At 26.4% G+C, this 14,224-nt stretch overlaps 1 protein-coding gene across 1 annotated transcript; it reads left to right on the top strand.

The window, feature by feature from the left end:
- Positions 1 to 12,784: 12,784 nt before the first annotated feature.
- LOC132925330 (mucin-2-like) lies at positions 12,785 to 13,762 on the top strand. The gene has a single exon (XM_060989738.1). It carries the CDS (start codon positions 12,785 to 12,787, stop codon positions 13,760 to 13,762), a length of 978 nt encoding a protein of 325 aa, XP_060845721.1.
- Positions 13,763 to 14,224: the final 462 nt, after the last annotated feature.

Raw genomic sequence — 14,224 nt, 5'->3', positions numbered from 1 at the left:
CTAGTAAGTTCCATCACCTATCTAAGCACAGACATCAAATAATCAGGTGTGTACTTATACATAATTTTAATTTACTTAATATAAATAATTTTTAGTTTAACAATTAAGAATCATAAAAATTGTGAAGAAAAATCATTATTTCATAAATTGTAAATAAATGAATATCATGTTTAATAAAGTGAAAAAAAGTTGTTACTTATTTATGTCGTGTACCAATTAAACATTATATAATTAATTAATACAAATATTCTACTCGAAAAAAAAATAATAAATTTCACCATAAGCATATGGATATATACGATTTTTTTCATATAATTAATCAATAGTTAAATTTCTTTCCTTTCAAGTCAGAGGGTTTCCACACTGACCACACTGATGGACCTCACTCCACACTCCACTTCACGTGTTTATCTTAATATTAGTTATCAAATTTACTTATTGTACATAATATTAAAGATTGTAAATATATTTTTGTTGTTAAATAAATAAAACAAAAGTATAATAAACTCTTTCAATTCAAAGTAAAATATATCAGTGTACTTTTTAATAAATATTTGTTTGTTTTAACATTAAAATTATTTTCAACATTTAATGAAGATAAAATACTATTTTAGTTATAAAAAAACCAAATGAAACCTCAAAATATATTTACATCTAACAAATATTATTACATAATATTTTTTATTCATATTATAATTTTTGAATGAAAAATAAAATAAAATCACATCAGATATTTTTATCATCAGCTATAAGTATTTTAGGTTTTAAAGGTACCTTGATCTAAAACTTAAAATTTTTATTTTAGGGTAACATAAGAAGTATAACAATATAAACTTCGTTATAAATGAACTTAAATTTAAAAATAAAGGTCCACTAGTATGGTGTAAAGTCACATATCCAATGATAGTATTTATAGTAATGCATTTCCAATATTAATATTATCTTATTATTTAGTAATAATTAATAATAATTTCAAGTTATTTCGTATAGATTATAAAACAATAGAACCATATAATTAATCACGGGGTGTCCCAATTAAAATATTATGGTAAGTGAAATTTAATTATTTTTAAATGTATCTATAAATAAAAATCACTGTTTACGAGTAAATGTTGACATTTTTATAAAAAATATTTTGCTTTAGGTTTTCGATTATGAAATTAAAATTAAAAGGTACAATTTATAAATCGTGAAAATAATTTTACCAAAAAATTAGGTTAAATAAATTATCCTTGTAATTTAATTTTACATCAAGAGGTTAAGTTTGGGTAGATTAGGCCAGAAAAAAAGGTTTAAACAATCCAGAAAAAAATTAAGGTTAACATTAATGAATTTAGATCTTGTTGCACTGTTAACAATAATAATATTTATTCTATTATTTTCTAATGTTATGTATTAATTTTGTTTATAGGAAAATGTCTCCATTACAAGTATGGGTTGTATTATCAACAATGGTTATATTCAATCAGGCCAGAGTGCTATTCTACAATAACCAAATAAAAGATAACAGAAATATTCCATTCATAACTGATTTCAAAAATTTGGAAGATCCTACTAAAATTATACAATCACATGGAAGTACAGATACCCCATTAACTATACCAAGACAAATTGCTACAGTGATCACAGCTAGTCCGAAAATTACAAATAAAAATCCATCAATAACACCAGCTTCAAAAAATACACCAATAACCAAACTCATTTCTGTTTCAACAACAACAAATTCAAAGAATACTCCTAAAAATACACCCATTACTACAGAGGATTCAGATGATAATGTACACTCAGATAATGAATCTTCTATGCCTGTTATGAAAAGTTCTTTGTTGAGCTTTTTAATAAAAGAGACGTTAATATTATTTGGAAAGGGAGCTGTCGACGAAGTTGGCCGTAAAGCTGTCCAAAAAACGGTGGACAAATAAAAAATATATTTTGATTAAAGTATTTAAAGTACTATAAATTTATTAAAAATATTTCTACAATATCTTGTATCTATTTAAGTTATTAAAAAGTGAAATGGGTTCGGGAACATCTAAAATTGAGTTCTCTATTAAAATGCATTGCATTTGTACAAATAGGTATATATATTTATGTATTATTGAAATCGTTTGTGATGTATAATATAACAATAAATTATAAATTATACTTAATATCAAATTAAAATTTGAAATATTTGTAATTTATTATATATTGAATGTTTGTATCTTGTATGTATACATTAATAAGTGAAAAAGCGAAAAACACTTAAAATTTTAAAATATTTATAATATTCCTTAAAATTGCTTCATAATCCCACTAATTTAATACCTAGCGTATACCATGTTGGTTGCTTGAGTCTTCGTGGTATTGAAGTTTCGGAAACTGCTATTAGTGTCATAATTAGTTATTCCACTCTGTAGTGTAGGTCCTCCTCATTCCAGACAGAGTGTCCGTAAAACACTCTCTCCATCAGTAATTTTTGGAAATCAGAGTATATCTCAGTCTGCTATCTGAATATTGAATCTCTGAGAACTAAAAGTACGGGCTACTGACGTTTAAGTTTTTGTCACCGTTTTAGATATCCACTATTACCGCGGGAGTCCCACTAAACTGTGACCAATGAAGGTTCGTCTCTAATACCACAGCTGTTGATTTCTCATCCGGTAAATTGCCGTTATGAGTTTGAGCGGAGCCCAGCAGAGTCCGATGTGGATTCCACTCATCGTTTTATATGGTTCTTGAATTAATTATACACTAGACTCCTTTCCTTCATTTCCGGTAACAAGTCATCTATTGCCTGTCTAGCCCTCTCTAGGTTCAATTATTGTCCTATCTTTATGCTATCTACCCATTTAATATAGTGTCCTGTCTAGAACATTTTTTCGGAGAGGAAAGATTATAGATATTTTTAATAGCACGAACATATTTTAAATGTATTTATTTCACTAGATGATAATTTTTGCATAAACAGGTACTATATTATACATATTCAATAATTATATTTGTAAAAAACAATAATAATTTTATTTGTCGTCATAAATTGGTCATAAAAGATAATTTAAAAAATAGTTATACACGTTGCTTAATTATTAAAATAATAATTAGTACCGAATAGGCAATTATAGAATAAATCCTTGTCTATGAGGTGTTAAAACGAACCTTTATTATCAACACTTTATTAGGTTCGACGTACATTTAATTTTTAATTGATAGAAAAGTTAACACAGTTAATCGATTTTCGCTTATTGTATTGCGTAAACATGTTTTGACACTCCTTAGAGTAGTAAACGTACTTTTTAAACACACAGGTAAGTAGCTAATATTTCTAATAGTTTTCTAATATTTGGAAAAAATCGTCTATATTTCCTAATAAAAATTCTATTACATTCGAAGGTTTTACTTCAACGTTATCTTTAGGTATTTTTATTTCTACACGAAGAATTGTTCATTAAATACTATGTAGTATAGAAATTAACTTTCATAAAAGGTTATAACATCTTTTGAAAGATCTGGGGAACTCTCTAATACGACTTAATTTACTGGTACTAAGTTAGTTATTAAAACAATCTTATAAATTAAAAATAACATGGTCTAAAAATGGATTGAATATTGTGCATATGTAATACTCTTCAGGTGATTATGAAGGAGTATTATCATGATTTATTTGTTTTTTACGAAGCTAGACACTTCACTTCTCATATCAATAAGTATTTGATTACGTCTTGTATTACATTTTGCTTTAAATTTGGAATCACTATTTTCACGAAGATTCCTATTAGAGCATCAATTACATATTAACGGAAGAACCTGAAAATTGTAAAATATAGTCCGTAAGTGTTATAATGTTAATTTACAAGCAAATAATTTTTTTCATTATGCTTAAATAAGAAAAACTGACGATAAATTACCCATGGTATTTTTGACAACAGTTATCTTACAACATTAATTGCAATACTAAGATAATGCAAACTAATAAAGTCTTTAAATAATTTTTAACAAAAACAACATAAGCGCAATTTAGAGGACCGCTTCAATTGAAGCCGCATCACCAAGCCCCGGAATCCTGGCCAATCAAAAATTTAAGTTAATACCATCCAATTGTAAATTTTCAATAATAGTTGTCGCTAGATCATAGTCACTTAAATTAGTAATAACTACAAACTAACTTTAAAAAATCTTCTTGAATTAAACTAAATATCAAATCAGGAGTAATGTAACGGATATATAGAGACATCTGTACATTTTTAGACATCAGTAGTTTCATCTGGCATAACTAAAAACATCTTACTCCGATTAACTTTGTTATTTTTTCAACTAATTTTTTTCTGATATAATATCGCCTAAATATTTTATCAATTGTTTTTGTATTTTATTACTTGTAAAGAGTGCATTTAAACTACCGTCCGATGTAAATACATTATTTTCCTTTCCATTTAATACAGATTTAGGCTGTTAATAGCAACACTAGATATTATATTGTTAAAGGTAGGTTACCAGTAATGTTTTTCATCGTTTCGTAATTATGTACATCAAAAGTATTGTTTTCATTGTTAGTTCGTTAAACTAATTAAAATAATAAAAATATATAAGTAAGATTAGGTTAGTGTATTATTATATTAAAATGTTGTTATAATATAAAATTTCCCCATTGGCGTGATAACATACGTTAGTCGTCTATCTAATTCTTCATTTCCCATAAAATAAATTTGTACAAATGTTGGTTCTTTATTTGTGCTTCATAATAGTGAACCGACTGCATGATATAACTTACCTTGAATTTTAAATGTATGCATGCGATTTCCATGTCTTATTTCAGTGGCACTGGAAGACATCATTTGAAATGCAGAATTATACTTCCATATATTATCAAGAAAAACTTTATAGTGATTATGTGTGTTATTTATTTATGAACGAGGTAGGGGCCCAATAGTACAAACAATACAATTAATAGTAATACATATGAACGATATAAAATAATAATTAAAGTGACTAAACAGAAAACAATTAAATTGATAAAATAAACAATAATGGCAATTATATAGAAAATAATAATAAAAATAAAAAACAAAAAATAAACAAAAGGTAAAAATAGCAATAACTCCAATAACAGATTGCAATACTATATTTAAAAAACGTTTTAAGAGAAGCCTAGGCGCTCGTTACAAATGCGCATCATATGATGGATGGGATTATTTATATTTTATACCATTATTGGTGCTGTGGAATCGAACAACAAATGAAGAATTAGACCTAATTAAGCCGCTAGTCTGAGTTATTAATTAGACTATTTAATGATTCTGGCGGTTCAACGATTTTGTTCAAAAGAACTTTTCCTACAGCTTAGCAAAGACCGGGTGCTTCAAGAGGCCATTTCATTGCCTGGAAAAACTCACAAATCGTAGTCATATTGCCAATAGAAACATGGGAATTATCTGCATATTTGATTGAAGCATCGTACCTAAATGCGGACATTTATTTACACCGCCAAGATGACTGTGGTGAATTCTTAGTTTTCCCATTGGCATTTGTATCATTTTCTCTAATAGAATATAAAACGCAATCTCTTTGCTCTTCGCCTAGAGCGGCCGATACTGGGTTTTCTTTTGGAAATTTTAATCAAGTCAATTGTGATAACCTAATAAAGCGCAAACATTTTGATGAATAATGCGAAAAGGCGAAATGAATATTGCAAAAATGTGAATACAAATAGTAGTTATAACAAATGATATTGAAATATAAATCTTCACAATATGTATAATGTTTATGTATATTTATAGGTATACGATGTATTTAATTTACAAGTTTATTTTACTCAGAGGTTTTTTAACTTAGACAAATGATATTGTGATATAAACCTTCTCCGTGATATATTCTTTCTTTTTAAAAAAAAAAATCAAGAAGATCTGGTAAGTAGTTCCAGAGTTTACACTGTACAAAGATTTTCATTTTAAATTTATATAGTAAGATATAATAGTACAATAAGTAAAGAATAATAATTGAGACAAAAGTATAAGAATGCATATAAATTAACTCACAACAACATAATAATTATGTTACAATATACAAGTATACAAATAAAGCAAAAGGTTGTGCGTATGTAAGTGTGTTTGTGTATTGTGTTTATGTGCAGATCGGTCCGCGGATGACGGTCTCATCAGCTCTTTTATTTTTCAACTAATATTTATATTTTTTTACGTTGCGGCGTAAACAATAATATTGGCAATTTTCAAGATAATTATACTTCTCTATCCCATTTTTTCATTTTTTTAAAAGCTGACAAAACTTTTTATTTTTAATCGCTACCTTCACCAGTATCTGAATTATAAAACAGAACACAAAGCTTACACAGAGTCCTATTTCAGCATACATCAACCATTAACATATTTTTATCAAACTCATTTGAAAACTTAAATTTCGTTTATTAGTATTGTGTAATGATGTGCGCTTAGCCATCATATATATTAAATGTTAAATGTATAATAAATAATATTTAATAGTATACAATAATATATATAATAATTGTAATAATAACATATGTATAATAATTATAATAATTGATAGCTTTAAATATAAGATAAAACTCACACATATGTACATATACACACGCACACACTCTTATCTGTATAAGAATTAGATATATAAAGAGACTGATAGTCGCCGACAGGCCCGGTGTGTGTTGTAGCCGTGTTTTTGTATAAGGATTCATAAGCGAGTGTAAAAGACTACGCAGATCGTTATACAAAAGGCGTATACAATTAAATAATTGTTAAAATTTGTTAAAACATTTGTTAATATATAATTCATGTCTTTATAAAATAAAGTTAAATATAAATAGTTAATTTAAAAATAAAGGTGTAATTATTTTAATATATAAATCAATCACATCACATTATATCTTGAACACGAACTGCGATTGCAACAAGCAAGTTGACACAGGAATCAGAGAGGTAATATCATCAATTTATAATTATTTGACAAGTAATGATTTAGAGATATATAATAGTCCCCGACTAACTTACTAGCATTTTCTCAATCATTACAATTGTCTATAGCGAATACATATATATATTTGGATGGGGACCGTGGAGATGCAAATAATTGTTCACGTTTAAAATCATTTAAAAATAATATTTTTTTTCTGTTAAATTTATGTACACATAAAGTCTTTGAGAATCGGAATTAAATGATGTCGAAGCTAAAGGTTCATTTTCAGATTTACTATAATATTATCAGTATTAGTGAATTTTGATAATTTATTTTTATTTAATTGTAAAAGTTCCATTTATGTTGCTGTTTTTTTTTTTATCTTAGAAAAGGGAATTCGTATTTAATCCTAATAAATAAATGTTTTTAAATAATTAAAACAAAACTAAAAATTCTTGCAGTTATATTTCCCTTTACTTTACTACGTAAACAATCAATTTCGTTTGATATGTTAATGACTGTGTATTGTGTATAATAAATATATCATATTAGTTAAGTTTAGTAGCCAAAAAGTAATATAAATTGTTAAGCTTACGTGGCAATATTGTATTCTAAATGTTTTGATGTTTTTCAGGTCTGCTTCCATTTCGCCGAATTTATTTTACGAGTACCTAACTTAATATAACTTATAAGTTACAAATTACATTTATGTAAATGGGTCGGCGGGAAAATGTTATTAATTTGGCAGCGAAATGACACAGCGGTGAAATGAAACAGTGGTGAAACAGGATACGACCGTTTTTCACTGTATATTGAACTTGATTGATAATCTCAGACCTCAGTGTCACCGGATACAATGTCACGCGTACACCCGCTCTAGGCACAGCTATAAAGCACCTAAATTCAAATGGTGTGTCCGTAGCTTTGGCATATAAGGCACCAACGTAACAATCCAATGTTCAGCATCGAATCTACAAGCACATATATGTCCGATGTGACACTAAATTATAATATATATCTCCCTATAGGTCTTCCTCATATTCCCAGAAACGAGCTCGATAGTCTTACATCATCCCGTCGCCAATTTCACAGAATTTTCATTCTGTTCTTAACTTGATGATATCGTCATCGTCGACATGCAGATATAGATAGTTGGGCACAAACACAAGCCTCAAGTCACATTTATAAAAATAAAAATGTAATTCAAATGTAAAATATTCAGGTTTCGTAATCAGCCCTTACCACAGACTAAAGCACTGAAACAGGACTTTTGTAACTTATCTAGTTGTTACAAAAAAAGTTAAGAAAGTTAAAATTTTTTGAGATATCTACTCTGTAAATTTATCAAAAATCAGTCATTTTATCAATTAAAAAAATTGGAATGAAAGTATAGTTTTATTTAATTTATGTAATATACACACGAAGCTTAGTTTAATTTATTTTAGATGTTTTTGGGGCATTTTAATCTGTATATGTTACAGTAAATGATGTTAAACATTAAAATAACGTAATTTAATAATTACCTAACAAACTAGTGATTATCGTTGTTTATTATTTTTTGGGTTTGATTATCGATAATTTTTACGTACCTACGATGAAAAATGTTGTTATATAATGTTATCATAATGGTATTAGATACCTACTAGATAGTATTACAGCCGTAGTAGATAGAACTTCGGACTAATATATTCTGTAATTTATAAATAAAGCATAAATAAGCTTAGTGGGGCTTACTAGTGACTTTATTGTAAATATAATAACTATTATAGATAATATTTTTGTCAGTCTTTCACGGTGGTTGGGAAATTATGTAATTCTAAATGTCATAGTTTATTATCATCTGAAAATAAATAATAATAATATAATAGTTTAAATACAAATAACATGATTAACTAATATTGTTTGAAATTAACGTAAATCCTTAGTAATTAAGGTTAGAAACCTTGTAAAATATTCAATATTATCTAATATTATCTAATAACATTAATTGCTAGTTAATAACGTTAATATAAATTTAACATCCTTTACTGTAACATATACAAATAATACACATTTTTTCCTACCTACTTACATTATGGGCACAATTATAAATTAAAAATTTAGCTTTACTATAGAAATATTGAAATGTCGACAAGGTAAGGTTTTGGTAAGGTTACTTTTGTTATGCATTCATCCACTGACCTACCAGTAAAAATTCCTTACAATTTTATTCAAATTTGTCTTGGAATTTTAATTTTAATATATGTATAATTTTACCAAGCTAAGTGTCACTATTGGGTGGTTTCTTATTCAAGTAATTCATGTTATGTATAGCCTTTTATCTTAAATTCGGATTGTACATTAATTTGTATAGATTATGTTTGTACTTGTGAAGAGTAAAAAAAAAAAAATATGTGTATATTTAATCAATAATATATACGTATATATTCAACATTTTTTAGTTCACAAAATGATTATGATTTATGATTATTTAATGTTTATTCAATGAATATATAAAATAAACACTGTATATTAGGTTTAAATAATATATCTTGACAATGAGTTGCTTACAGTGAAACTTTCATACAACGAACTTCCATTTTACAAAATTTTCTGTTCAACGAAGTATTTTTAAGAATTAAGACCATCATTGTTAATGAATACCTAGGTACGTAATTCAATTTAACGAATTCCTCCATATTACAAATTTTTTTTTTTTTTGTTATTTATTTGACTTCGTTATATGGAAGTTTTACTGTATAATGAATGTTTTAAATTTGAACAAGAAATTATTGTATAGGTATCTACGAAAAACAAAGTCGAGTATAATGAACGATGTGCTACCGACTATAAAAGTCATTAATTCTTATTGTATTATATTATAATGTTATAAAGTTAATATTATTATAGTTCATAGTAATAAACTAATAAATAATAATGTTTTCTATTAGAAATACGGTAGAATGTAGAATTAAGCTTATTAATTATTATCTTCGAACAAATTTCATATTTTATTATTATTTATAGTTATAATATAAAATATCATATGTTATTAACTTTTAAGCTGTAAGTCAAATCGATAAAATACTATGATTAAATTCATGATTTGTAAATATTTTTAGTTAAATATTGTAGAAACAAAAATATAAACTAAATAATTACAGTGAAACTTCCATATAACGAACTTCCATTTTACAAATTTTCTGTTAAACGAAATATTTTTAAGAACTATGACCTTGTGAATTCCTACGTAATTTTATTTAACGAATTCCTCCATATTACGAATTATTTTTGTTGCTTATTCGACTTCGTTATATGGAAGTTTTATTGTATTATAGAAACAGTATAAATAAATTATAATAAATAATTTTTTTTAGTAATACAATGTATTACTTTATTACTTTATACTTTATCCTGATGATGATAACAAATTTATAAAATGTAACAATCAAAATAGATTACATTTTTTATGATTTAGATCTACATTTCAATTGCAAATACCCACAATTATTTTCATTATTTTTATTATTATTTTTAATTAATTTTATTTTTGATTTTAACAGATATATAGTTTTACAGCCGATATACAAAATGGTTATAAAATTAAAAGTTAATTTTTATAATAAATTTAAATAGATTTAATATCATTTTATTAGGTCTTTTTTATCGTTCATTGTACATTTTATTGTTGGATATTCGATGTCTAATACATTTATTTTATTTTCAAATTCATGTTTAAGGTATTATATGTCACTATATGTTCAAAATGTTACATTAATACCTATACGGTACCTATAGGTAACATTTTAATGCCTACAAGTCTGCATGTATCGGAATTCATTATATAATAGGTATAAGTATAAATTATTAAAAACCAAATTGTCGAATATAATTTTTTTTTTCATATTTCGTTAATGTTATAGATAGGTATTAAAAATGTATATTTTTATACAATACGTCATCAAACATAACTATTCAATGCTATAAAATTACTATAGCCTATAATGTGTGTTTTTCATTTAAGCTTTTTAAAGACATAAAATTCAATAATCATACAAGTCGATAAAAACAAAAAAATTATTTTTAACTATTGTTAATAAATTGTACTCAAAAACAATGTGAAAAATTACCCATTTTAATGTCACAACTAACGTATTACGTTATCTTTATGAACAACTATTATATGTATTCATGGATAATAATATTCTAATATACTTATATACTACCTACGATTAATTAAAGTTATGAGATTATAAAAAGAAATGTTAAATGCATAAAGTAATACAAAAAATCTAGTTATAGCAAAAACAAAAAGTATTTAAAGCATGCCATTAGAGACTAGCACGTCACTAGTAAGTTCCATATCAGCTACCTATCTAAGCAACCAACATCATATAACCAGGTGTGTACTAATATATAATTTTAATTTACTTATTATAAATAATTTTTAATTAAATATACAAACAAAAATATTGTAAAAAAAATTATTATACTCGTATAATAAACTGTAGAAAATAAATGTCACGTTTCGTGAAGTGAACAAAAACTGTTAGTTATCTATATCATTTGGCGAATATCTATTAAACATAATATAATACATTTTTATATAATTGATATCCTATTCACGTACCATATATTTACCAAAATATATGACTCATTTAATAGTTTTTATTTCAGAAATTTAATATACTCTTACAATTCAAATAAAAATATTACATTATTCTATTTTAAATTTTTTAACATATGTTTGCTTATTTTAACTTTAAAATTATTAGTATTATTATCTATTATAATTAATAATTTATTAGTTTAGTTAAGATAAAATGTGAATTTAGTTATAAAAAAACAAATTACTACAAATAAATTATTATATCTAACAACTATTATTACATAATATGTATAATTCGTTTTGTAATTTTTGAATGAAAAAAAAATAAAATCATAACAGTAAAAATTAAGTATTTATAATCAACTATATGTATACATACTTTAGAGGTAACTATAATTTAAAATTTTTATTTTAGTATAACATAAAAAAGTACACGAATATGAATTTTATTGTACGTGGACTTGGATATGAACAGAAAAGTTTATTATTATGGTGTAAATTACACACCCAATGAAGGTATTCAGAGTAATGCATTTACAAAATCGTATTTTATTAGTATTATTTCATTATTTAGTAATAATTTATTATCGTTTGAAGTTATTTCATAGGCGGACATTTAGTTTAATTTTTAGGGGAGGACTATATTAATCCAATGTTAAGTGACCCCGCACCCCCTTTCTATATACAAGTATAACATATTACATTCGAGTTTTGGAGGTCTATTAAAATATTTGGCGGGGGATAAGCCCCCGTAAGTCCCCACCCCCAAATGTCCGCCTTTGGTTATTTCATATAGCTTCATTATCTATAGGACATTATAATTCACGGGGTATACCAATAATATACCAATAATTATTAGAATTTAATTATATCTATAAATAAAAAAAAAATTGGCTACGAAAATTATACGTTGACATTTCCAAAAAAAAAATATTTTGTTTTAGGATTTTGATTATGAAATTATAAGTTAAAATGTAAAATATACAATTTATAAATTAAGAGAGTAGTTTTACCAAGCAACAGTTACAATAAAATTATGTTCGTATAAATTTATAAATACAGCAATAACGAAAAAATGTAATTAAACATTTTATGGAGGTTAAGTCATGGTAGGTTTGCCCAGAAAATAAGGGTAAAACAAGTTATGAGAAAAACTGTTAATCCAAATAAATAATTTCGAGCTTGTTGCATTGTTAAGAACAATAATGTTTATTTTATTTTTTTCTGATATTATTTATTAACTTTGTTTATAGTAAAATGTTCCCAGTGCAAGTATGGGTTGTGTTATCAACAATGGTTATATTCAATCAGGCAGGAGTAATGAACTACTACAGGAACGGAGAAATAAATACCGCCATTACAACCGCTTCAAAGGATATATCTAAAATTACACAAATTCCTACAGTGACTACTATTGGTCCAAAAAGTACATCTGAAAATCCACCCATACATTCACCAACAACAGCAGATTCAAAACATACTACTGGTGTTACACAAGCCTCACCAGCGACTACTTCAGAATCAACAAATATTCCATTAACTACACCAACATCAATTCCAACTACAACCGCTTCAAAGGATATATCTAAAATTACACAAATTCCTACAGTGACTACTGTTGGTCCAAAAAGTACACCTGAAAATCCACCAATACATTCACCAACAACAGCAGATTCAAAACATACTACTGGTGTTACACAAGCCTCACCAGCGACTACTTCAGAATCAACAAATATTCCATTAACTACACCAACATCAATTCCAACTACAACCGCTTCAAAGGATATATCTAAAATTACACAAATTCCTACAGTGACTACTATTGGTCCAAAAAGTACATCTGAAAATCCACCCATATATTCACCAACAACAGCAGATTCAAAACATACTACTGGTGTTACACAAGCCTCACCAGCGACTACTTCAGAATCAACAAATATTCCAATAACTACACCAACATCAATTCCAACTACAACCGCTTCAAAGGATATATCTAAAATTACACAAATTCCTACAGTGACTACTGTTGGTCCAAAAAGTACACCTGAAAATTCACCCATACATTCACCAACAACAGCAGATTCAAAACATACTACCGGTGTTACACAAGCCTCACCAGCGACTACTTCAGAATCAACAAATATTCCATTAACTACACCAACATCAATTCCAACTACAACCGCTTCAAAGGATATATCTAAAATTACACAAATCCCTACAGTGACTACTGTTGGTCCAAAAATTACACCTGCAAACCCACCCATATATTAATCAATGACGTCACATTCAAAAGATACTCCAATAACTATACCCACGTCTGCTTCAACTACAACAAATTTAAAGAATGATAACCACATCTTCATTTACTATAAAAGTATTAACATTGAAAATAAATCTTCTGTGCCTTTTATCAAAAGCTCTTAGATAGGCTTTTCCCAGAAATTAGTGACGCAATTGAGAAGTATAAGTAAAGGTGAAACTTTTCATCGTATGCATTATACATAAGATATAATATATATATTATTTCGAATTATCTATTTGAGCTAGACGACAACATTGATAATACAATTTTTTTCTCTTGTTCTTGATTTACTGGAATCAAAAAAAGATTGAAACGATTCTACCAAAAGTACACAAATCACCCTAGTGACTACGTTAAAATTAATAGATACTCAAAGAACTACACCAATATTATTTCCAGCCAAAGTCTATTCAAAGGATACTTTCAAAATT

Source organism: Rhopalosiphum padi, chromosome 3 (genome assembly GCF_020882245.1).
Source record: "Rhopalosiphum padi isolate XX-2018 chromosome 3, ASM2088224v1, whole genome shotgun sequence".
In the NCBI taxonomy this organism is placed as follows: Eukaryota; Metazoa; Arthropoda; class Insecta; order Hemiptera; family Aphididae; genus Rhopalosiphum; species Rhopalosiphum padi.
This window is presented reverse-complemented; position numbering and strand designations above follow the sequence as displayed.

Coding starts and splice junctions, on each gene's coding strand:
- LOC132925330 (XM_060989738.1), top strand. CDS start 12,785: ATGGTTATATTCAATCAGGCAGGAGTAATGAACTACTACAGGAACGGA.